The sequence below is a fragment of the Nematolebias whitei genome, chromosome 7, assembly GCF_014905685.2.
Source record: "Nematolebias whitei isolate Nwh7 chromosome 7, NemWhi1, whole genome shotgun sequence".
Classification (NCBI taxonomy): domain Eukaryota; kingdom Metazoa; phylum Chordata; class Actinopteri; order Cyprinodontiformes; family Rivulidae; genus Nematolebias; species Nematolebias whitei.
Window position 1 is genome coordinate 15,588,792 of NC_056504.1, and position 24,990 is coordinate 15,613,781.

A 24,990-nucleotide genomic window follows, 5' to 3' on the forward strand; every position below is an offset into this window, starting at 1 on the left:
ATATGCTAATTTTTTGGGACAGGCATTTTGGGTTTTCATGAGCTGTATGCCATAATCATCAGTATTAAAACAATTAAAGACCTGAAATATTTCAGTTGGTGTGCAATGAATCTGAAATATATGAAAGTTTCATTTTTATCATTACATTTTGGAAAATAATGACCTTTATCACAATATGCTAATTTTTTGAGAAGGACCTGTATTTTTGTATGTATGTATGAATGGATGGATGGATGGATGGGATGTCATAAAGGACGAAAGCAAAGTCACGTTAAAACAATTTTTACAGAAATCTAGAAATGACAGCAGAAAACAAGTCAGTTTAGATGAAACATCCCAAGAACAGCTGACCTCAATCTGAGCTGTGTGTTTGGCGTAGAACTCGAGAGCTTCGTCACCCTCTCCGTACGTTCCTCCTGATTTCAACATGGCCTGCAGTTCTTTGTTGTGTCGGGCTAACTAAAATAAAACAAACCAATAATTATCACATGCGTTTGTTTGTATCATAAAGACATAGCGTATAACATAAAAGTGTCAGATTAGCGATCCTGTTTGCTGGTTGGTATATGCAGTAGTAGAAGGTTGGTGAACTCTTTATAATTTTCTATATTTCTGCATAAATTTGACCTAAAACATCAGATTTTCACAGAAGTCCTAAAAGTAGATAAAGAGAACCCTGAAACACTTGAGATAACAATATTATACTTCATCATTTATTTATTGAGGGAAATTATCCAATATTACATATTTGTGAGTGGTAAAAGTATGTGAACCTCTAGGATTATCAGTTAATTTGAAGGTGAAATTAGAGTCAGGTGTTTTCAATCAATGGGATGATGATCAGATGTGAGTGGGTACCCTGTTTTATTTAAAGAACATGGATCTATCAAAGTCTGCTCTTCACAACATGCTTTTTGTCATTCAACCTTTATTTAGATAGATTAATCCCATTGAGCCTCGGGGACTCATTTACGAGAGACTGTGGAAGTGGATCATGGCAGGAACAAAGGAGATTTGAGGACTTCAGAATAAGAGTTGTTGATGCTCATCAGGTTGGAAAAAGTTACAAAACCATCTGTAAAATGTTTGGACTCCACCAATCCACAGTCAGACAGATTGTGGACAAATGGAGGAAATTCAAGAGCATTGTTACCCTCCCCAGGAGTGGTGGACCAACAAAGATCACTCCAAGAACAACGTGTGGAATAATCAGTGAGGTCACAAAGGACCCCAGGGTAACTTCTAACAACTGAAGGTCTCTCTCACATTAATGTTGATATTCATGAGTCCACCATCAGGAGAACCCTGAACAACAATAGTGTCATGGCAGGGTTGAAGGAGAAAGACACTGCTCTCCAAAAAGAACATGGCTGCTCGTCTGCTAAAGATCAAGTGGACAAACCAGAAGACTGTTGGAAGAATGTTTGTGGACGGATGAAACCAAAATATAACTTTTTGGTTTAAATGAAAAGTGTTATGTTTGGAGAAATGAAAATCCTGTATTCCTGCATAGGAACCTTATCCCATCTGTGAAACATGGTGATAGTAGTATCATGGTTTGGGCCTGTTTTGATGCATCTGGGCCAGGACGGCTTGCCATCATTGATGGAACAATGAATTCTGAATTATATCAGAGAATTCTAAAGGAACATGTCAGAACATCTGCCCATGAACTAATCTGAAGAGAAGGTGGGCCATGCAGCAATGACCTGAAGCACACAAGTGGTTCTATCAAAGAATGGTTCAAGAAGAATAAAGTTCATGTTTTGGAACGGCCAAGTCAAAGTCCTGCTCTTAATCCAATCCAGATGTTGTGGAAGGACCTGAAGCAGCAGTTAATGTGAGGAAACCACCAACATCCAGAGCTGAAGCTGTTCTGTACAGAGGAATGGGCTAAAATTCTTCCAAGCTGGTGAGCACGACTGATCAACACTTACCAGAAACATTTAGTGTCAGTTATTGCTGAACAGGGAGGTCACACCAGGTACTGAAACCAAAGGTTCACTTTGTCACTCACAAATATGTAATATTGTATCATTTTCCTCAATAAATAAATAACCAAGTATAATATTTTTGTCTCATTAGTTTAACTGGGTTTTCTCTATCGACTTTTAGGACTTTGAAAATCCGATGATGTTTTAAGTCATATTTATGTAGAAATATAGAAAATTATAGAGTTCACAAACTTTCAAGCACCACTGTAACACATGCAGCTTTTCCTCATTTTAGATGATATCATTCACACATTCATCAACAGTGCTGCAAGTGGAGACTAACAGCCCAACACCAACCTTCTGTTGGCTCACCTCCTCCATGTTTTATTTAGACAAGTTATTTTGGGAAAGAGGTGGTTTTCTACCCAGTTCATTGGGCTCAAAGGAATACACCCAAGTGGACTTGTGATTGGGCCAGCATATCAAGGAGATGAATAGCTCTTGAATTCCTTTATGTGACAATAAATTTGAATTTGTTCATGTGGGCTGTTTTTCACATTAACATTATAAATAGTATGATGCTTACTTGATGTGCTAAGATGTAGATATTGTGACCAACGTTGCGTGGCGATGCAGAATGTTCTTCCTCTCCATCTTCACCCTCCTCTGGCTCCGTCACCTCTATCTCACCCTGCATGTAGGCTTTTTTAATTACTTCCACCTGCAAGAAACCACACCGTCAGGACAGCATCTCTCTCAGCCTCATGTAATGGTGTGTATGATGACAGACCAGCTCTTTAGGCCTCATGTTGTACAGTATCCTCTCAGCGTTCTCACTGTCATGGCGACTCTCCATAATGGCAAGAAGAAGCTTGGAGGCATTGTTCTGTAAAAGAAAGCAACAGAGACAAAAAAAAAAAAAAGTACAAATGCTTACATTTCAAGTTCTTAATTAACATCACTTAGTGTAAGTGTAGTTTCTGATGTGTTTTGTACTGAACATTTTAGCTATGCCTGTTTTAAATAACAATAGCTTCAAGACTTTCAGTGACCTGATTTTAGCTTGGAAATGTGTTTTCTTTTGTACAGCTAGTGAACACAACACATTTGTGGTTGCACTTTTCTGACTGTTTTATGGCTTCGGTCACCAATGTATTAGTTATAGTATCATTGCACCAATAGGTCCACACCTGGAACTTATAAAACTTCAAGCAATTAAATGTCAAGCATTTCTGGCTGAGCTCGTATGTGAACATGTGACTTTTGTCGGAGAATAAGTAAATCAAGCTGCAGACAAAAACGAACCACCGAATGAACTTACTTTGAGCTCCAGCACCAGGTCCATCCTCTTCTTTCCAAGAGGGTTGATGTCGTTGAGAATGAGAGCAATGATGATGTCGATTCCGTTGCATTCATGAGTGGCAATGCAGTTCTGAGAAAAAAACCCAAACAAAATAAAAATGAGTAAATGATAAAACTTCATATATCGGATAAGAAGAGTTACTGTAGAAACAAAATCACAGAATATAAAGTTTGTACTGAAGTCAGAATCATAGTAAAAATAAGTAAAAAAGTAACTTAGCCTTTATTGAATCCTATATGCAAGTAATCTAAACTAAGCTGAACAACATCCTGCGCGTTAGATTATAAATTAAATGATGTATTTTATTAAAAAAAAAAGTGAAAGCAGGGTTTAAATTGCTGACCCCACCCTGACTACTTCTATCTGAAATTAATGGGGTGCGTAACATTCAATCAAATATGTTGATTACCGGTAATTAATCAGAGGCAGAGGTTTTGGCAGTTTCTTGGTTTTGAATCAACAATAACCTTAGAGAAGCAACAGATGCTGCAGCTCAGTCAGAACAACGTTTCAAAAACATTTCCAAACAATGTAGTCAATCAGTAAAATATTACCTTACAGTAAAAAAAATAAGACAGTTACCAATGAGAGTAAATCTCAGAACAGTACCAAGTAATAGTAAAAACCCTGAGTACTACATCACAGACTAAAGGCCTCAGACACCAAGACAAAGATCAGGATAGATCAATTAGAAGACTGAATGAGCAAGGCTGGTAAAGAGTCGTCATGGGAAACATTTCCTCTTTAAAATGTATTAAAACATGTCTTGGCTATGACGAAACCTTGTAAAGCTAACTAATGATGTCTGAAACAATCGTCTCTGGACAGATAAGATAAAGCACGCTCACAGTATTTGACTCCAACTGTAAAGCACAGTGGGGGAGGAGAGATAATAAGGGCTTGTTTTGCAGCCTCGTGATTTGGGAACTTTGCTGTCCATAGGCTCAGCCATAAATGACAGTGTGGCAAATAACTGTAAAGTTAAAATGTATGTTATAACAACGCAGCCAGAGGCCAAACCTTAGCTTCACTGGAACACTGGCAGGTCCTGAAGAGTTCAATTCAGTTCAGTTTATTTATATAGCGCCAAGTCACAACAGAAGTCATCTGAGGCCACTGAACAGAAACATTCACATACTTTATAAAAACCAATGAGTAAAGTTATCTAACTGGGAGAGTAGTGGCACAGATGTTGGAGAAGGTTGGCCTGTGGTTGGAAAGGTTGCCGGATCAAATTCCCAGACCAACGGCATCGATACATGTGGGTGGGAATGGTGAAAGACCCACACCTGCCTCCACCTTCATTTGTGCCACTCTGGACCCTTGAGCAAGACCCTTAACCCCCACCATCTGCTCCCCTGAGCACCCAGCTCTCTGCTCCACACAGAGGGCTGCTGTAGCTCAGTGGTCTGTGGTTGAGTCAGGAAGGACATCTGATGTAATAACAATTGTCAAGTCTTCATGAGAGTTAGTTCACTGTGGCGACCCCTGAAGAAGGGAGCAGCCGGAAAAAAAAAAGTAACCAAAAAAAAAACAAATAGTAAAAGTTATCTATCTAAGGAAGCCAGCAGATTGTGCTGAAACTTCAGTTCACAGTCTCCCATCCTGAGCAAGCACAAAGGCAACAGTGGAAAGAAAAACTCCCTTTTAACAGGAAGAAACCTCCAGCTGAACCAGACTCGGGATGAGCGGCCGCCTGCTTTGACCAGCTGCTGAGAGGACAGGAAGAAGAAACAGACAAAGAAAAAATGTCATTATATGATGCAGTAACCTAATTTTGATAGGGGCTTTTCTTGCACCTACATGCACTCACACACCAAAATGGAAGCTGGCAGTTTGCATATTTGTTTGTTATCCAGCTCACAGAATGTATGAACGGACTGACAGTGATTCTAATCCCCGTTTCGCTCGTCGACTCTGGGACAAACTTTAAATGGAAAAAAAAAAAGCCATGTCTAAAACACAAAGGGTGTCAGCATGTTAATGTATTACCTGGTTCTCGTGACAAGGGCCTTGGCAGTACTCAGTTAGGCTCTCCACTGTCTGGTTGATGAGTCCGACGTTCTTCTCGTTGATGTAGAGGCCCAGTAGGCCCAGTCCTCCTGTGGTGCTGCCACAAATACAGTCCAGGAACTGAAGAGTCTCACATACCAGATTATAATTGTTCTTGTTATTCTGGTTGCGTAAAAAGTTCTGGAGAATGACAGGAAAAAAAAAAAGTCAACCTTTGCTTTTTAGAAGAGTTATTATTATGCATTTTCATAGTGTTTTTGACATTAAAACAATGTCTGACTTTAAAATAAAATGAGATAGTAAAACTCTGGCGGGGTTAAATCAAAGTTCTTGTTTTAGCAAAATAATCCAATAAACAGCAGTTTTTTTTTTTTTAACTTTTCTATTAATGGAATAAAACAATTATTTCTCTCCAGGTAGATGTGCATATAACAATCTTTAAATAAATAAAAAATGGCAGTATAAATCTGATTGTCGAGGATGGAAGTTATTCCTAAAACTTTGAATCATTCCACAGTTTCACAAGTAAACAAAATTACTGCGTAAAGTACACGTTGTCTCTGGGCTGCTGGAGCTTTACAACTTCATAATGAAACCAGACCATAAAAGACATGAAAACAAGTGCACCAGGATGTTCTGCAACTGGTGCCTATTTTCAGCGTGGTTTCATTTCTGTATAACTGAGTGTGATGAGTGCAATTTAAAACGGAGATCAGGAAGTATCATCGTAACAGTGGCTGATGGACGGGAGCGCTTTTTCAAAAACAACCCTACATTCACAACAAGCCGATCTAATGGCTGACCTGCAGATCCCTGTTGTGGTTCTCACAAAGCAGCTGCATGAGACGTAAAATAGGCTGCATGATGGTAATAATGACGCTCATTTCTTCTTCGTCTTGGCTCTTGTCAGGGGTCGGGACAGGGGAGCCGTCAGCAGCCGCCTGGTGCTCTTCGGCTTCAGCCTCACGGCGGTACGTTGTGTAGGCCTTCTTGGTGACAGCAGAGGCCTCGACCAGCTGCTCCTTCACTTCCTCAGTCACCATTGCTACGAGTGGCACATCTTTCACAAACCAAAGGCAAACAAGAGAGAGTCAATTAGAGATAATTAGAGACAGCATTCCTCATATGACATATTACAGTTATATTAGTGAAAACACAATTATTACCAAATATAGCCATATTTTACTATGTCTGACATGTTTTTATGGCACATTTTGGAGTACATGTATAGACATTTTTCATTACAGAGCAGTTAGACACCAGGTATTCAGACTGACTAAATTATATGGGTACAAAAAGACAGCAGATGTGTACTTTTCCACTTCGATTACTTTGGTCATCTTGACCACCTCATGTTGTGATGGTGACATTTGCAGGCCACCCTCTTCAAATCTGGATATGATTCATGGATATCCACAGGCAGCTTTTTTTTTTAATTTATTTTCCAAGTCAACCTTTATTTATACAGGTTAGTCCCATTGAGCCACGAGGACTCATTTACAAGAGAGACCTGAGCTTAAACAAAGGCTCGGCTCCGACCATATTTTGGAAGCGTTTTGTGAAAACTCATTTGCCCACTAACCTTTCTTGCGTGTTGGCAAGTCTTTGTCTGGTGGCTCCTCATCCTTCTTCTTGCTGCCCAGGTCGCTGGTGTTGACTGTCACAGTAGCTTTGATCTCCTGCTGGGCCAGCTTCATGCGTTCATAGAACACCTTGAAAAATTTTTCTGACTTGTTGTCCCCCGTTAAACGATGATAGAAGGACCTCTGGAGGGAAACAAAAACAATGTTATTGCTAGGATTAATGGTCAGATGTTTCAGCTGGACTTTAAACCTCTTTAATGTTCTATTTTTTTCTCTCAGCTAAAGTGGCCACAAATGTTTACACCTTTTATGTAGATAAGATTAAAGACAGCAAAATTGATCAAAATAAACAAATAAATAAACAAATAAACAAACAAATAAACAAACAAACAAACAAATAAATAAATAAATAAATAAATAAATAAACAAATAAATAAATAAATGAATAAATAAATAAAAATAAGCCCAGATCATTTTGAAGGATCTTCAAGGGCAGAAATTCTATTAAAAAGAGAAAAAAATAAATTTGGGGTGGGGGATAATTTTTGAAATGCATAAATGCAATAATTTGTCTATAAAATGGCAGATATGCCTTCTTAAAAGCGTAGGTTCCTCAAATGATTTATTTGGGGGGCACACTTTTTCTTTTTCTTTTCTGTTGGGACTCCTGGCAAGGACCAATGCAGACATGTTCCCGTTTTTAGTTTTCTAAATTTCCGTATATTCTACATAGCTGTTTGTTGCTACTATTCCTCTTGATTATCCTTTTGGTTGCTATTTTGTTTTGATTTGTAAAAAGAAAAAAAAAAAAGAAAGAAAAACTTGAATTTGTATGCCTATTTTATGACTTTCTATTGTTGTCGTTGTTGTCATCATTCTTTGTTAAGAAATCAAGTCTCTCTTGTAAATGAGTCCACGAGGCTCAATGGGATTAACCTGTATAAATAAAGGCTGCTCATAAATTATTGGTACAAACAGGGCACAACACAGATGTGTCTCTGTCTCTTTGATAAGTGCATATATCAACAGGTTACCTGAATATTTAAATTGAAGATTTTGTGTCTCTTAAGTGAGAAAACATTTGTAAATTATTTTTAAAGGCGTAACCTGATGTCATGCCTCGAGTTCTTGTGATATTAAAACATTACAAGAGATTCTTGTTGTGAATAAATCTGTCTCACTAAGCAATATCAAGTTGCAGCCAGCATGACTTTGTGTGGTGAAATTAGAACTGAGGATGTCCCTACCACTTTAAATTATTTGTGTCAGCAGTTCAGACGTGTCAAGCCCAAGGACTGAGCAGCACGTTACTCAGAGCAGCTTCCCTGGCCCTCCGTAGCCTTCTGCAGCAGCCAAAAACAGGTGGGAGGCAGACACTAAATGTGACTGAGCTGTAGACCCTCCTCGTCCCGCAAACTGTTTAATTCTGTGTTCATCAGCGTAAACGTTTCTCTGTGATAAAAATATTAAAAAATAAATCTAATGCGTCTAATGCCCACCTTAGTTGAAGCGCATCACAGCTACAGTCTGTTTGAACTGACTTCAGCCATATTTTCTTTTAGTGGTTTAGCTCATGTTAGTGTGGAACGTGAGCAGCTGTAGGTCTGAGGTTAGTTCAAGCTGTTTGATGCCTTTGGTTAAATGTTCTTAACAGAAATCAGTTTTAATAACGGTGACGAAAAGATGACAAATAAATCCAGGTCTTGAAATTTTCTTTGTTAACAGATTGTTCTGACTGATAAAATATGTTAGGATTATATTTATATTTGTGTATAAATATTATTCTGAAAAACGTGAAAAAGCTTGGCCCTCAAAAATATTGTTAAAAAGCTTTTTCTCTTGAAATCAGGACCTTATCTCGTCTCATGAGCCGAGAGTCAAATTATGCCCCACTTTTTCAGCTACAAATTGTTTTTGTTCCGTTTGGTCCTGGTTATGTCTTAGTTTTATGCAATGCTGCAAATCCATTTGACTTGAAGAAGTTACATAAGCTTCTCACTGAAAAAAATTCATGCAATAAGACAGCTGATATCACCCTATCTGCTCTCTGACCTCTGATCACGAACACATTTCTGGTATCTTGAGGACTGTTAACATTAACAAGCTCCAAACTGATAGAAAAATCCAAGACGAGATCTGGGAACAGATTCAAACGCATACAAACAAAAAGACAACTGGTCCAATTACTTCATGTTTCCATGCACATACTTCAAAGGGAGCATGCATTTAGGAAGGTTGCAGCTTTAAATAGATCTAGGATCATTTACAGCACATACAACTATATCTGCATAATGACAGAAGATCATCAGCTGTGCATTCAAACTATTTCATAAAAAAAGTTTGCAAAGTTGAAGGAAAGAAATGTTTAAAATGTAACCAAACTATGCAAAAGGTAAGATTGTGTACAATCCTTGTTTATGTGTTTTTTCTGCAACAGGCTCGTGTTCTGTCCCATTTTTCCTCGCAGCAATCCTTCCTTACATAAGAGCTGTAATCAGCTGAGTGGTTACAGTGAGGGCACACAGCGCCTCAGCTCTAACCCTGTTACATCAGCCCACACAGGGCCAGACGCAGGGAGAGAGGAAAACCCTGCCCTACTTTTCACTGCCAGAATGGCACGAACAGAGTGCAGTGAAGGAAAAAAAAATAAAGAGTTCAAAAGTTGGAAGGGAGGTAGTCTGGCTGATGTAAGCAGGAGCTCTGTACAGAGATTCTGGGATGGTTTTAAAACCATGTTACATAAGAGTCGTCGTAGATTCAGCTTACTCAATGTGGTCTTTTCAAACACTGAAATATATAAATGACTGTGCATGGAGCTAAAGTGTATTTTAATAGAAAGTCTTAATCTAGATCTATATCTTAGATATTTGATTGGGGATATGTGCTGCTGATTATCCATGCTGCTGATTATCCATGCTGCTGATCCATTTCATACTGCGGTATTCATTCGTACTCATCTGCTCACACAGACTCATGTTCATGCCGCTGTTCGGCGTACTGTTTTGCACCATTAGTGTTTAGCACATTTCTTAGTTTATATCTTAGAGCTTATTACCGTTTCTTTTCACACTTTATATTTTTGCTGTTGTTGGGTGTAACTGGGACCCTGTGTACATAATTTTGCTCCACCTCTTGTACTACGTGATGCAAATGATAATAAAGAGGATGTGCTGAATCATCTGCCACATCCTGAGGAAAACAGACCACTGAATTAAATACTGTGTTTTCCAGCATATAAGTCACAGTTTTTTGCATAGACTTGCAAGTTGCAACTTATACACCAAAGCAACTTATATACGTTGTTGTTTTTTTTCTTTCAATATTTATAACAAGTTTTGACTGACACTTTAAATGTCTAAGAACTGCAACAGCGAGTCCTCCCATGCACTCACTTCACTCAGCTGGTGCAGGAGGAGGAACACTGGAGAGCCAGCGGCTTTGGCCGCAATGGATGGATGGGTGGATGGATGGCAATGCACCGCCCAGGCAAAATTAAGCCGTTTTGATTGTTAAATAAATGCATAACAAATGCAACAGATCAGCGGTGATGCATAATAAATGCAACTCATACACCAAATTGACTTGTACACTGGAAAATATGGTAGCTTGTTTTCCTCCTCTTCTTTATGCAACAACTTTTTCTTGCTTGTTTTTCAAGTCAACACAGAGACAGGGTCATTTATTGATGGTGATCTGATCAACAGCAAGGCTTATACAAGCAGGCAAACTTCTGCAAAACGAAAACAACAGCTCCAGGACAGAAGCTTTACAAGATTTACTATATTAAACGCCACCTCATGACTTTGGCCACAAAAACTCAATTTCTCAATATAAAAGATCATTTTTGTCAACACTTGTCTGTCTGACGTGCCCACGGCAGAAGGAAGAGAAGGCAAAGATAGCACGGCTCTCTGTTCTCTCAGAGACGGCGCTGGGTTTCAAACCCAATTTGTTTTAAACCAGAACATATTTGTTGATGATGATCCTAAAATGTCAAGACTGGCAAAAATCTGGATCAAACTGGTTTGCAGTGCTAAAGCAACATACAAGTATTTTAAAAGTTTATCATTTTCTAGTTGTTTGAGCTCGAGGACATGACTCATTTATAAATTCAGCTCATCTCCTAAACCTGAGAATAAAGCTCACTTTAGTCATTCTTTGGATGAGCTTCCATCACTTAAATGCATTAGAATAAACATACTTAACACTTTTCGATGAAGCATCATTAATATTGCAACAACAAGACAAACAATTCAGTGAATTAACTAAAGCCAGCTTTGATGGTTCTCGTATGAAATGCATTGGATGTGCGATAAAGGCTTTTGTAAAGACCTGAACTATGTCTTTATTTTCCAAGGCAGATTTTAGAATAATTTGACCAATTAGCATTTGTTCTTTGATATTTATCTACTGCAGTGTTGAATGCTTTCTAGCAGGTAAAATAAATGTGATCAAATGAAATTCAACAAAAACGGTTCATTTTACAACTCCGACAGTCCCTCCAGACAATGTGCTCAACATGTGCTTCTCCCCACTGCTTGCTGAGTCATTCTTAATAGAAACAGCCAATCTGCCAGAGTTCTTCTCAGAGATTAACCCTCTTTGTGACCCACTACAGCACCACAAAGCCTTCTGGGTACTGTGATGCTCCCACTGTTACCAGTCATGTCCAGCACAGCAGGTTTACATCGACTTGCAACGCTTTGACCCAACACACAGGCTCAACATGTTGGCTGGGCCTCATTTCTTCTACTTTCCTCTCCACTTCCTGTCACATGCCACCCTGGCATCAACACGAGCCAGTTATGTAAGGCCTGTTTATCCCACCAGCTCTCCGGTTTAATCCGCCTCCCTTCTCTGCAGCCTGACACCTTGGCGAGTGACAAAGGCATCTCTGTGTTTGTTGGAGGGCTTTGCTTGGGTACTCGGCCACCGCCCAGCTATGGACTCTGAAGATGTGACAAGACAGGCAGACAAGTTGAATTAAATCAGTGTCTGTGTATCTTCCTTATTAATCTGTGCTGGCAGCTGGCTGAGCAAGTTTGAGATGTAACTATCAGTGAGTAAAAACACAAGTGCACTGATTTAAGGTAAACGAAGCACAATAATTTAACTTCTGAGTGAACTCAAGTATGTAAAAGGAGAGTCCTCCACCACCCTGAGGTTAAAGAGTGCTGGTATGTTGATGGCACTGGTGCCTGAAAACTCTGTGCAGATTATTTTTAAAGCTTTCCAAGAAGTAGCTGTGAAGAGAACCTGAACCAAGCAGAGGTGGGGGTATGAATCATGCAGGGAAGGGGCTGAGGGTTGCAGCGTGTCACAACAAGCTTCTTGAGCAAGAGCAATGACACCTGTTCTGTGCTGTGGCTGTCAGGGATCTCATGCAATGAAAAAAAAAGTGTTGAAAAGATATTTGGTGGGCTAGAAGAGGAGCATGGATGTTGCACGTCTTCTCTTACATGATACACTTTATCAAGGTTGTTTTTAGAATAAACTTTCTTGCCTCCACATATGTCCATGATGATGATGAAGATGAATGGTTGCCACTGCACACTTTGCCTATTTAAGTGCTAAAAGATCTGAATGACCATAATGTTATCTTATCAATGGCAAGTAAAGCAGGCTTAGGTAAAAGGCTATTTGTGGCAAGTTATTTAGGTCTATAATTTCTGACACCTATGCAGCCTTCCAGGATAAGTAGAGGAGTATTTATGGCAAAACTGTACAAGACATGTGATAGGAGGTTAGTTTTTACACAATAACTTTAAACTATCTCCCAGGATTTGAACAATAATGCCTCAAGGCAAACTTTTAAGGAATATTTTAATAAGTGCAGGGAAAAAACAAAAGCTAAGTTATACTTTTATTTAAAGTTATAGTAAGAGTCAAGAGTTTCTTTATTGTCATTCGCACCTCATGTGGAACATGTGGTGGAGCGAAATTATGTACACAGGGTCCCAGTGACATCCAGCAAAAAATGTAAAAGAAAAACAGTAATAACATCTAAGATATGGCTAAGAAAAACCAACTAAATATACACTAAACACTCATAACATAAAACATTACGTTGAACATCAGCACAAACATGAACATGAGTCCATGTGAGCAGATGAGCACACATGAACAAATCAACATTGAAACAGATCAGCAGCAACATGCAACAGATCAGCAGCAACACTGAAACTGATCAGCAGCAACACTGAAACAGATCAGCAGCAACACTGAAACCGATCAGCAGCAACACTGAAACAGATCAGCAGCAACATGATGTGATTTTTTACACAGTGATTATCCTGGTTAGAGATTCATGAGTCTAACAGCCTCAGGGTAGAAGCTGTTTCTCGGTCTAGTGGTTCTACACTTAATGCTCCTTAACCTCCTTCCTGAGGGGAGTGGGACAAAAAGTGTGTGCTGGGTGAGTGGGGTCCTTCATGATGCAGGCGACCCTCTTCCTTCATCTGGAGGTGTAGATGGTGATGGTGGGGAGACTGACTCCGACAGACTTCTGTGCAGCCTTCACCACTCTCTGCAAGGCTTTTCTTTCTGCAGCTGTGCAGCCTCCATGCCACACGTTGATGCTGGAGCACAGGATACTCTCCACTGCACACCTGTAGAAGGAGGTGAGGACTGAGCTTCCCAGACCAGCTCGTCTCAGCCGTCTGAGGAAGTAGAGTCTCTGATGAGCTTTCTTGATCAGGCTGGTGGTGTTGTTGCTCCAGCTGAGGTTGTCATTCATGTGTACACCCAAGTACTTGTAGCTGGAGACCACTTACACAGCAGATCCTCTTATGTTCAGGGGGGTGTAGGTGTTTTTGTTCCTTCTGAAGTCCACAATCATCTCCTTTGTCTTCTTCACATTGATGTGAAGGTTATTCTCTCTGCACCAGCTCTCCAGGTGTTCCACCTCCTGCCTGTAGCTGGACTCATCATTGTTTGTGATGCATCCCACCACCGCTGTATCATCTGCAAACTTTACAATGTGACAGCCTGGATGGGTAGCTGCACAGTATATTATAGCGTGTAATAACAGTTATTTTGAAGTATTAACACCACGTGGAAGAATAATATTATTGGTATTAATATAAGTTGATGAGGAAACAAATTCAGGGTACATCAAGAAATCATAAAAATAGAAGCTTGCTTATTATATAAAACAAAAACGAGAATAAAACAAAGAAATTTCTGAAGAACAAATATCTGAGAAATTTGATAGGATGGGGTCAGACCATCAACAGCCTTAAGCTTTTATATGAAGAATTACAATATGCTATACAAACTGTAATAAAAGTATGCATAACTTTTTCAAAACCTTAAAAATAGGAGTTTGACTTTATTTTAGCCAAAAGTTGTAAATAAAAGACTGCTGTGTTAACAAGTGAATTGTTTAAAATTTTTTTGAACGAGTTGTCCGAAAATTACACCGCACCTTTTAATGAAAGATTGTTCAATTGATTGTTAAAGAATTAAAGATTAAAGAAAAGTCCCAAGATCACTTTAAGGATTATCCCAAATAAAATTACATAAATGTTTTCATTAAATTGAAGGAAGTTTGAACTCGGGTCTTGATGGTACAGTTCAGTCAAAACTTTTAAAAATTACTGGTTTAAATTTTTTATGAGTGAATCCATCTAAATATTATCTGTACAGTAATGGATCAACATGTATTTTTCAAAAATACACTGTAGAAGAAACTTGTATTTAGAAAACAGGAAAGGGTCCAGATTATGACCTTGAGGAACACCACAAGCAGTGCTGCAGATTGACAAGCTCTTATTTTACAAATAAGATATAAACCACAATAATATTTTATTGCATACACTCGTTTTTCAATCTAAGAGGAGCATGGACTTTGTTGTAATCTAAGAGGAGGATTTGCAGAGTCAAAAAGTCTGCAATAAAAAAACAAGATGGTTGCAATATTGACCATTAAATATTGATAATTGTTTACTGACTTTTTAATCTCAACATTTACTAAGGATTAAAACTGTATTCAGATTTTTGCCGTGTGAGGACATTTGTCAAGCATTTTCTTGTTTCAGCCCCATCTCTGTCTAAAAGAAGTGATTCATTGCTTCTTTATGTGTCTCACCTGCTGAGAGTTTCTATTTTTATTCACACAATTGCCCTCAGGTGTGGAGGGTCAGAAAACCAGCCGCCGGCTATTTCTGATAACCTGAGAAGTAAATGCTTTGCTTCTTCTCACTCATGCCATTGGATTGTAAAAACAAACCAGTTAGTTCAGTTCCAGTATGTTTTGTTAGGTCATGTTTTTGTTGTTTTTTTCCCCAGCACATGTTCATTGACGCTGCCGTTGTCACGTATCATGCCAGCTTTACACACAGTCTCAATTTGTTTCAGTCTGGACTCCGGCTTTACTGTAGCACCTCGTACTTTGTTAATGTAAACTATAATAAACTATTGCCCCAGATTCTTTGACAATGTATTGGATTTATTCTGGAAAGTTCTGAAACAAATTTTATTCTTATGCATGGGACGAGAAAGAAACACAAAAAGCACTGAAACTGTTCAATATAAGATTATTTTTAATAAATGATTGTTATGAAAGAAGCAGCTACACCATAAAAACACTATTCCCTGATTATATATATTTTTGGATGTACTAAAACACTTCGCCTGTCCATTATGATGACCATATCAAGACCAATAACCTAAGACCTCTGTGTACTGGATGGATGTATTCTAAACCCAAACAACAGGTTTTTCCCCATTTAATGTTTTTTGTTCTTTCCCAGAAGGTTTGCTGCAAAGTTACAACTCTGGATTGCCCCATAAACAAACATGTAGACTGCTCGCATAAATGTGGTGTGCATGTTTTGTCCTGTTTTTCATTTAGACAACAAGAACTCCTCTGTCCTAAAAGAAGGGCATGCAACCAATTGTTGTGCAAGACAGGAAAATGTGACGCATCTGCTGATGTGTAGTAAATTCATTCAGGATCACAAATAATCTCTAAAACAAAGCTTTCTTGTTTCTGTACTATAGCAAAAGAATAAATAAATAATTAAAAAAAACAACTATGCTTACTTTAAAAACTAAATGGTATTTTTGTAATAAAAATTCCTGCTTTGCAAAGTTCAAGTTGCTGTCCTTTCTTGAAACAGCAACGATAGAGAACTGCCTTCTTGCGATGCACGTCCTGTAGAAAACTATGTTTTACTTCCAGTTCTTTGCAATTTATATTTGTTGGATGCCTTTGCTGACACAACCCTCACCATTTAGCCGGGCTTGGCACCGGCACAAGAGATACACTGGCTTGTGCTCCCTGGTGGTTGTTTTGTTTCCTTAATTATCAATAACAGATCCAAATAAAGCACTCACGATACACTAAAGAACCAAAACATATATATAAATAAATAAGTGCATTCAAACTTGTAAATATATCAACATACTAATCTTTATAAAGAGCCAGCATGTAAAGAAATGATCTCAGATGACTCCCTGCTGGCTGCTCTTCATAACCCTCACCAACATATTCTGACATTTACAAAGACCATAAAACACAAAGACAGTCGAGTCAAAAAGTCAAACGAGTGTTTATGGGAGGGAGGCTGCAGGGAGTGGTATTTCCTCAAGTGGCAACAATCTATTAAACCTCCTGAAGTCTGTTGTTCCTTTCGCTGCCCTCTTTCCACGAGCAAAGCATGACCCAGTTAAGAGTCTGAAAGGAATGTCAGGAGCCCCGAGGCTCTGGGCGGCACTCACCCAGCCAGAGAGGCAGGCGGCAGCTTATGTAACAAGAGTCATGTGAGGGCCTTTGTGTACACTAAAGGAACTCGGGTTACTTCAGGTAATGCAACTTTGCAAATAAAAGCATATTATGTAACTTCTAACACCCGCAAAAACCACAAACCTGAATGCCTGGGTCGATGGCTTATGAGTGCCACAAACACAGATACAAACACGCAAAGACATGTCCACATGTAACCACAACTGTTTGAAAAGATGAAATAATTTTATGGCAAACCGTGGCTCGTAACAGTTCACAATATGAGAATGATACACTGACAGATGTGCACAACAGCCTTTTGTTGAGATTCTACTCATGGCTCACTAATGGGAATGTTTTCAATGCAACCCATTTCAACAGTAATCTAAACAAGAGAGGATATACATTCACACAAACACTGAGCTGAAGTGTTTGGGGAGTGTAGAAACCCTGCAACATTCACTTACCTGGATGACTGTGTTTCCACCCTCCAGCAGTGCAATGGCTAACAGTATGCTCTCCTGGAAGATCCGATCACTGGTGGCGTTCATGATCAGGTCTATGACGAGATCAGAGGCTCCTTCTTTATCAAGGTGGCATTGGACCTCGGCCAAACTCAACTCCCCGCGACCTCCAATCCCAGAGCTGACAACTGTGGGTCACAAAAGTGAAACAGATTATCTTCCATATCTATACATATTATATATATATCTTCCAGAAAGTTTTAAGAAAGGAACGAAGACTTTTATTTAAAAGATTTTATTGCATTTAAATATATTTTTAATCCTGCAGTTTTTGTGTGTGCTTTAGCTTTTAAAATTTTTAGTCCTTTTTTACTCCATGTTTTGTTCTCTCTAGATATTTTACATTGTAGCACTTTTAGATTGTAAAATGTAAAGTGCAGTACAAATTGAATAAATTATTTTTATTATGATTCCATAATATTTCACACTTGGGACAGCTTGATGGGTGCTCTTTATGGGTGCTCTTTAAAGTTTTTTTGTTTGTTTGTTTTTAAAGGAAGAGAAATATGGTAAATAAGTTGAGTTTTTCTAATTCACAATTCTGCTAACTTGACAAACAGAGTAACCAAAGAAATGTCATAAAGAAACAAGTGATTGCTGCCTCTGACATTTGCTTGTCTGTGGAAGCAGAGTGACTGATCCTGGAGAGTGGAGGGGGTAATTCTATCCACTGCCAAGTGCAATGGTGGTGCCAGGGGGTGGCCTAAGGTGGCCTTTGACCACGTCAATCATTTGAGGAAACTATACTTTTAAGCAATATAAAAACTAAAAGGCATTCATGTGAGTTTGTGCAAGTTAGTTCACTGTGGTGACCCCTGAAGAAGGGAGCAGCTGAAAAAGACAAAAAACAAACAAAAAACAAAAACTAGAAAGCATTGTTTCCACAAATGACTGGGGTGGCCACAGGTTTACATAAATATGGTGGTGGCAATCTTGGATTTTGGTGTGGCAACCCAGTTTTCTATGGTGACCTTTCTCATGTCGAAGTGCAGCCACATACCAAAATGGAAGTCAGCACATTGCTCATTTCTCAAGGTATCTAACTCACAAGGTTTACATATATATATATATATATATATATATATATATATAAATGGCAGTGGCCATCTTGGATTGTAACGCCTGCAATAAGCTGATAAAATACAACACAAATAAAGACAGGACTTGTGTCTTTAATCCATGGAGGTACTTTCATTTCTTTCACTGCTGCCAGTGACCACATGCAGTCAGGGAGGGGTTTGGTGACATAACGACACCCATCAGAGCCATCTCTGACTGGGCAAGCAACTGAATCAACAACACATCCCATTTTACACAGAGCTTGGAACGCCGGTCGCCTGGCAACAACACGGGCCATGTTGGGCCAAGCAGAGGGTCAGCACGCTCAGTGGCATAGCCACAAGGAAAGAAAGGGCTGAAAGGAGTGCAAGGTCACCAGTGAGGATTGTGTCTTGTGCTTTCATCCTTTCTTAAGCATCTTAGTTGAAATGATGAGTCATGACATGAATATGATCATTTATGTTGTCCGTCTAAAACAGGTCTCTCTTGAAAACGAGTCCCCATGACTCAATGAGACTAGCATGCTTAAATAAAGGTCGAATCAATGAATGTCATATATAGATGAAGAACAAGGTAACTGGAATAACTGATTACCAAAAGTCACTTAAGCTATTAAACTTCCTAAATCCACTGGGAATAAAACAGCTGAAATGCTGCTTTGATGCTTAAATATTTACTATTGAATTTACAATTATAATTTACTAATTATTTAGCTTTATGCGGCACGGTGGCGCAGTTGGTAGAGCTGTTGCATCTCAGCGAGCAGGTCCTTCCTTGGTTCAAATCCTGGTCCAGGGGCCTTTCTGGGTGGAGTTTGCATGTTCTCTCTGTGCATGCGTGGGTTTTCTCCATGTACTCCAGTTTCCTCTCACAGACCAAAAACATGTATGTTAGACTGATTGGTAACTCTAAATTGTCCATAGGTGTGAGAGAGTGAATGGTTGTTTGTCTCTATGCGTCCCTGTCATGGACTTGCGACCCGTCCAGGGTGTACCCCGCCCCGCGCACAGTGATTGCTGGACATGGGCACCGGCAACCCCCCGTGACCCAAAATGGAAGAAGCAGGTAAAAGATAATGGATGGGTGGATTGATGGAATTTACAATTACAATTACAATTTACTAATTATTTAGCTTTATGCGGCACGGTGGCGCAGTTGGTAGAGCTGTTGCCTCTCAGCGAGAAGGTCACTGGATCGAATTTTGGCCTAGGCTTTTCTGGGTGGATTTTGCATGTTCTCTCCGTGCATGCGTGGGTTTTCGCCAGGTACTCCCGTTTCCTCCCACATACCAAAAACATGCATGTTAGGCTGATTGGTAACTCTAAATTGTCCCTAGGTGAGTGAGAGAGTGAGTGGTTGCTTTTCTTGTTTGTCTCCATGTGTCCCTGTGATGGACTGGAGGCCTGTCCAGGGTGTCCCCTGCGTCTCACACAGTGACTGCTGGACATGGACACCAGTGACCACCACAAACAGAAAAGGAAGAAGTAGGTAAAAGATAACAGATGCAGGATGCAGTTTTAATGAAATCCAATGTGCAAGACTAGCAAATTTCTATTAATTATTTTTTTACTTACTAATTGTAATTTTTGTTTCCATTGTACATCTTGACTAGAAATTACGATTATTTTCCACTTATTGTTAAATAAATATAAACATTTTCAGACCTAGCATTCCTTGAAGCAATGCTTCCCCTGCCTTTCCTGCCAGAGTTTTAGAAAAAGCTCATCCATGTTTACAAATGACAAGAGTTAGACATTTTGGTGAATTATATATGAAAAATTGACTATGTGTTTTGTGATATCACAGGGTGTCAAACAAGGATGATAATGTTTGGAGTATATGTTGTAAAAGACTCACCTACTACCACATCAAAGTTTAGTCTAAGGTTGTTTTCACACCAGATAGTCCAGTAGACTCGGTTCGGTTGGGGACCAATATTCATGACATTTTGTTTACATTTGAGCTGGTGTGTTTGCATTCACACTGCACTGTGCAGTCGAACAAACCTGTTGAACCAACCTATTCCCCCACTCGCCTGGGGTGGTGCTGCACCAAGAACTACTGAAAGAAATATCCTGATGCATGCTCAATAATCCAGGTAGAAAAATCTAAAAAAGTTAAATCTGGTCCTCTGGACATTAAAAAAAAAACAAAACCAAGCAAACCAACAAAAAAATGTAGAAACGTTTCGTCTCTCATCCGAGAGACTTCCTCAGTCTGAGGTGCTGTATTCAGCTCAGTCTTTTAAATAGCACCTTCTCAGAGTGGATCAACCAGTTTGCTGCTGACAACCAAAACCAGCTGATCACATGGTCAAGAAGGACCATCAGCCTAACAATGGATCATTAGCACACTGATGGCTGTTTACTATTCACAGAGGGCTGAGTGATACTAGCAATCACAGCATTGTAAGAGGGGGACAATTGAACACGTAGGCCTCCACCCCTGTTTAACGATGGATGATTTCTTTTCACAAAGATGGCCTCCTTTACTCCTCTCTCAAACCATCGTTCCTCTCTATTCAGGATGTGCACATCTTCATCCCTGAAAGAGTGACCGCTGGCCTGGAGATGAGTGTAGACCACAGAGTCCTGGCCTGATGATGTTGATCTTCTGTGCACAGGCTGATGGTCCTTCTTGAGCATGTGATCAGCTGGTTTTGGTTGTCAGCAGAAAAACTGGTTGATCCAATCTGAGAAGGTGCTATTTAAGAGACTGAGCTGAATACAGCACCTCAGACTGAGGAAGTCTCTCGGATGAGAGACGAAACGTTTCTATGTTTTTTTTGTTGGTTTGCTTTGTTTGTTTTTTTTTGAATGTCCAGAGGACCAGATTTAACTTTATTAGATACTGAAAGAAACTACACAAAATCCTCTGAAGACACTTCTTCTTCTGGAAATAAAAACAAAAACGGAGTGGGGTCAAATTTTAGCGGTTTTAGGAGTTATATTTTGTCATTTTTCAAAAATGGACTCAGCATGAGCAGAAGATGAGACAGAAGACCATGGAGAATATTGTTTTTCACAAGGCAGCTGACGGCTCCATATGAGGTCAGAGAAATGCGTGTTTGTTTGTCCTGCGCTGTACTCCACTTCTTGCTTGTGGAGCGGGGCCCGGTCTGTTTACATTCACACTGTACTCGAACCGCGCTGGAGTTTTCTTCTACCGGACCAAAACCTAGGTTTTAGACCGGGCCAGAGTTCGCCTTTTTGTTCCGTGACAGAGTTCGACGGCGCGTTCACACCTCCCCAAATGAACCGGACTTCCTAGGCAAACGGGCTAGAGTTCAGGACAACAGGGCAGGTGTGAATGCATCCTAATATCAGTAAATTTAAGTGTAATAGTCATTGTTGTGTTAGCTTTGGTCAATTAGTTGTGGTGGCCATCTTGAATTTAGTTAATCAGCTGTAGCTATTCATCCAATGATGACTTTTGAGACTTTCATTAGAATCTGTCCAATGGTTATTGAGATTTTTGCCAACAGGAAACTGAAAGAAACACACAAGAACCATAAAATACTCCCTTTTTCTGGCAAGGGATTATAAATTATAGAAATAAAGTGACTCACACAAGGTCTCACATGTTTAATCTTTCCAGGTTCCGCTAAATTCTTTATGTTTCTCATTCACCCATTCACACACATATGTACACGCATACAAGCGTGTGCACACAGTAATTTCTACTTTGTGTTTTACATTATACTAGGGCTATTCAACTAAACTGCTCAGGGGGCCACAGTTTCTGAAAACCAGCAGCTCAGGGGTCAGACATCCAGAGATTAAAGTCTTTATGTAAATAAACCAAGTATTACAATTACCCGTTACCTTTAAAATGGGTTTGTTTTATTGCATTGAATCATAAATGCAATAATCAGAACCCAAAACCCAAACCCAGAACACCCTCCCCCACCCCCCACCCCCACCAAAAAATAAAATAAAAAATAATTAAATGAACTCATTGGTGGGCTGGACTGAAGTCACCTGTGGGCTGAAGTGGCCCGTGGGCCACCAGTTGAATAACCCTGCACTATAAATTTTTAAATCTTTGCTTAAAACCCTTGGTGTTCTGAAATCCAACAGATTTTATGTTCAGTTTTATTTGAGCTTTTACTTGTTTTCTTAAATATTTTCTATGTCATTGCTTTTATTGTTGTCTATTTTTTGTTAGGCTGAATTAAAAAGCAATTTGGTCAACTTATGTTTATTAATGTACTATAGAAAAAAGAAACCATCAGTGAAATCTAAAACAGCACGTTTATACTTTTGCACATGCATCAATAAATTTACCAGGGGCAGCAATGAGTTCATAGTTTGGCCAAAAGCACTTTGGCATGTTGGTCCTCAGATTGAAGACAACCTCTCTACTACTAGGCCAAATGACAACGGGAGTAAATACGTGTGGACTGAGAGCAGCAATGTTTCTAACGGCTAACCAACATTTCATCGTAACATGTCCACTGTGTGGAAGTATTTTACACTAAACACCGCAAGACAGCAACGTGCAATGTCTGCAGAGCCGCTGTACCAAGAGGAAGCTCGGTCGCGCCCTACAATACATTGAACTTAAAAACCATTTGAAAAAGCAAAACATTAAAGTGCACGAGGATTGTTTAGCCAGGCACCGCGGTAAAGCTAGTCTTACGTTGGACGTTCGAGCTCCGTGGCTTCAGCGGTGTTTATCTCTCGTTCATTCCGAAGCAGACCGTCTGATTTTGGTCAGCCGAGCTCAGTCTGCCCGTCTCGGAGGAGGAGCAGACCGAGAGTGGCTGACCGAAATCAGACGGTCTGCTTCGCAGCTTGATTGAATATTTGGAGCCAAGATATAGTTTACGTTTACTCTCCAGGAGATATTTATCAGTACAACAGTAGACAATCATAAAAAATAAAAAAAATAAATAAAAACATGAATTGGAAAATAAAATTATATTTAAAAAGAACAAAAACAGCTACCGGTACATTATAAAGAGATGTAAAATACTAAAAACAGGAACATGTCTTTGTTGGTTTTTGCCATGAACTTAGCAGATGATTGAAGCCATTCAATCACTTTAATATCCATGTCGGCATATTGTTTTTATGCTTAGTGTATATTTAGTTGACATTTTTCTTAGTTCATATCTTAGATCTTATTGCTGTTTTTCTTTTACATTTTATTGTGTGATGTAACTGGGCCCTTTGTACATAATCTCGTTCCACCACACATGTGGTGTGTATGACAATTAAACTCTGACTCTGACTTTAAAGCTAGGAATTAAAAACATGTTTTGTGTTAGTAGAATTCTAACTTTGAAACTTATCAAACATTAATAAAAAAACTTACCTCAAGTTGCCTTTTTCGACATGCATGTATATATTTGTACAAATTGTACTTGCCTGTAGAGAGGAGATTATTACAGCCTCATATATAAAATCAATAATGATGATGGTATCGGAATAGTATCCTTATCGGCCGATATCCAGATTTAGGTATCAGGATCGAAAGTAAAAAAAAGTGGGTCGGTGCATCCCTATCCAAAACCATTCTTTGTTTGTGTTATTTTAGTTAAAATTATAACTCTTTAAATTGGTCCACAGTTATCTGATGGGAACATAATCAAGCATATGCAGGCTGCACCCTCACATTATGACTGATGCACTGGGACTCACAATTTGTTTAAGCAAATTAGGCAAATTGTGCGAGTCCAGTTTTGGAGCAATTTAAAACCAGTTTTTAACGTTTGCAAGCATGGCCATGCAGATAAACCAACATTTTACTGGTAAACTCACGTGTAGGTGATTTTCCTGGTGCTCCAGAAACAAGTGGACCGTGGCTGTAGGATGTCAGGCTCTCTCTCCGTTGGCCAGATTTGACATTTCCATAGTACCGGTTGACTAAAATCTGTCGCAGAGCCTCGCCCTATTGGGGGGGGGGGGGGGGGGAATACTGTAATCAATAAAGTCAAAAAGCTGTCATAGAAACTTATGAGAAAGTCAAAATTACTGTGCATAAGTTTATGAAATGTATGCATAAATTACACTCAGTTTGATGAATTCCACATGGTGAAAATTCACAACAAACCCCACAAAGAAGGTAAAAGATAAAAAGTAACAAGGTTAAAGACAGTTTTTTTGTTTGATTCTATTTAAATAAACAAAATTATCAGCTCATGATTTAAAGTTTTCATAACACAAAAAACATTTACTGTATTTGACCAACCTGCTCATGTGTTTTCAAAGATGTTTTAGATGATTATAATACAAATCACAGAAAAAAGAAACCAACAAGTGTCAGACGTATAGAAATAAAAAGACTTAGAAGTACAAAAACAAAACACAGGATCCTGTCAACATCTGGCTACATTCAACACTGCTCTGGGCTAGTTTTGCAGAATTTTACAGGAGTGCACGATTTATTCACATCGCACCCCAGCCATCAATGAGGAGATGAGACAGAGTGAAAGTCCTCCTGCTGAGCCTCCTCACAGGTAATTTAACGTGTCAGGGAGTGAGGGAGGGCCATGCTGTGGAAGCTGTGTGACTGTGAGGGCCTCACAACAGTTAGTACGGGGGGGGGGGGGAGATCTCGACCAGACCACAGCAAACACATTACCTACCCTCCTTTGATCCTCCACTTGCTTCAGTGGCTGGTTGGGATCAAGCTCCTTAAAGGCGATGTGAGTTAGCAGAAAGCATTGAAATAAGAAGAATAAATGAAAAGAATGAAAGAAAAGTTTGGAAAGGAAAAGTTTGGAAAGTAATAAGAGAACAAAGGGTGTTAATACAGTGCACATTAGTTACTTTAAGAGCAT

The 24,990-nt window shown here is 39.2% G+C and overlaps 1 protein-coding gene across 1 annotated transcript in view; it reads right to left on the reverse strand.

Annotated features, from left to right (window-relative positions):
* LOC119412161 (inositol 1,4,5-trisphosphate receptor type 1) overlaps window positions 1–24,990 on the reverse strand; it is a 125,434-nt gene that overhangs the window by 21,878 nt on the left and 78,566 nt on the right. The window contains exons 37-46 of the mRNA XM_037679138.1: window positions 23,977–24,098; window positions 22,094–22,111; window positions 17,088–17,265; window positions 6,893–7,076; window positions 6,114–6,370; window positions 5,290–5,490; window positions 3,256–3,366; window positions 2,725–2,820; window positions 2,521–2,655; window positions 352–459 (exon numbers count right to left, since the gene is read on the reverse strand). Coding sequence (XP_037535066.1) covers window positions 352–459; window positions 2,521–2,655; window positions 2,725–2,820; window positions 3,256–3,366; window positions 5,290–5,490; window positions 6,114–6,370; window positions 6,893–7,076; window positions 17,088–17,265; window positions 22,094–22,111; window positions 23,977–24,098 — 1,410 coding nt within the window. The remainder of the gene's footprint in view (window positions 1–351; window positions 460–2,520; window positions 2,656–2,724; window positions 2,821–3,255; window positions 3,367–5,289; window positions 5,491–6,113; window positions 6,371–6,892; window positions 7,077–17,087; window positions 17,266–22,093; window positions 22,112–23,976; window positions 24,099–24,990) is intronic.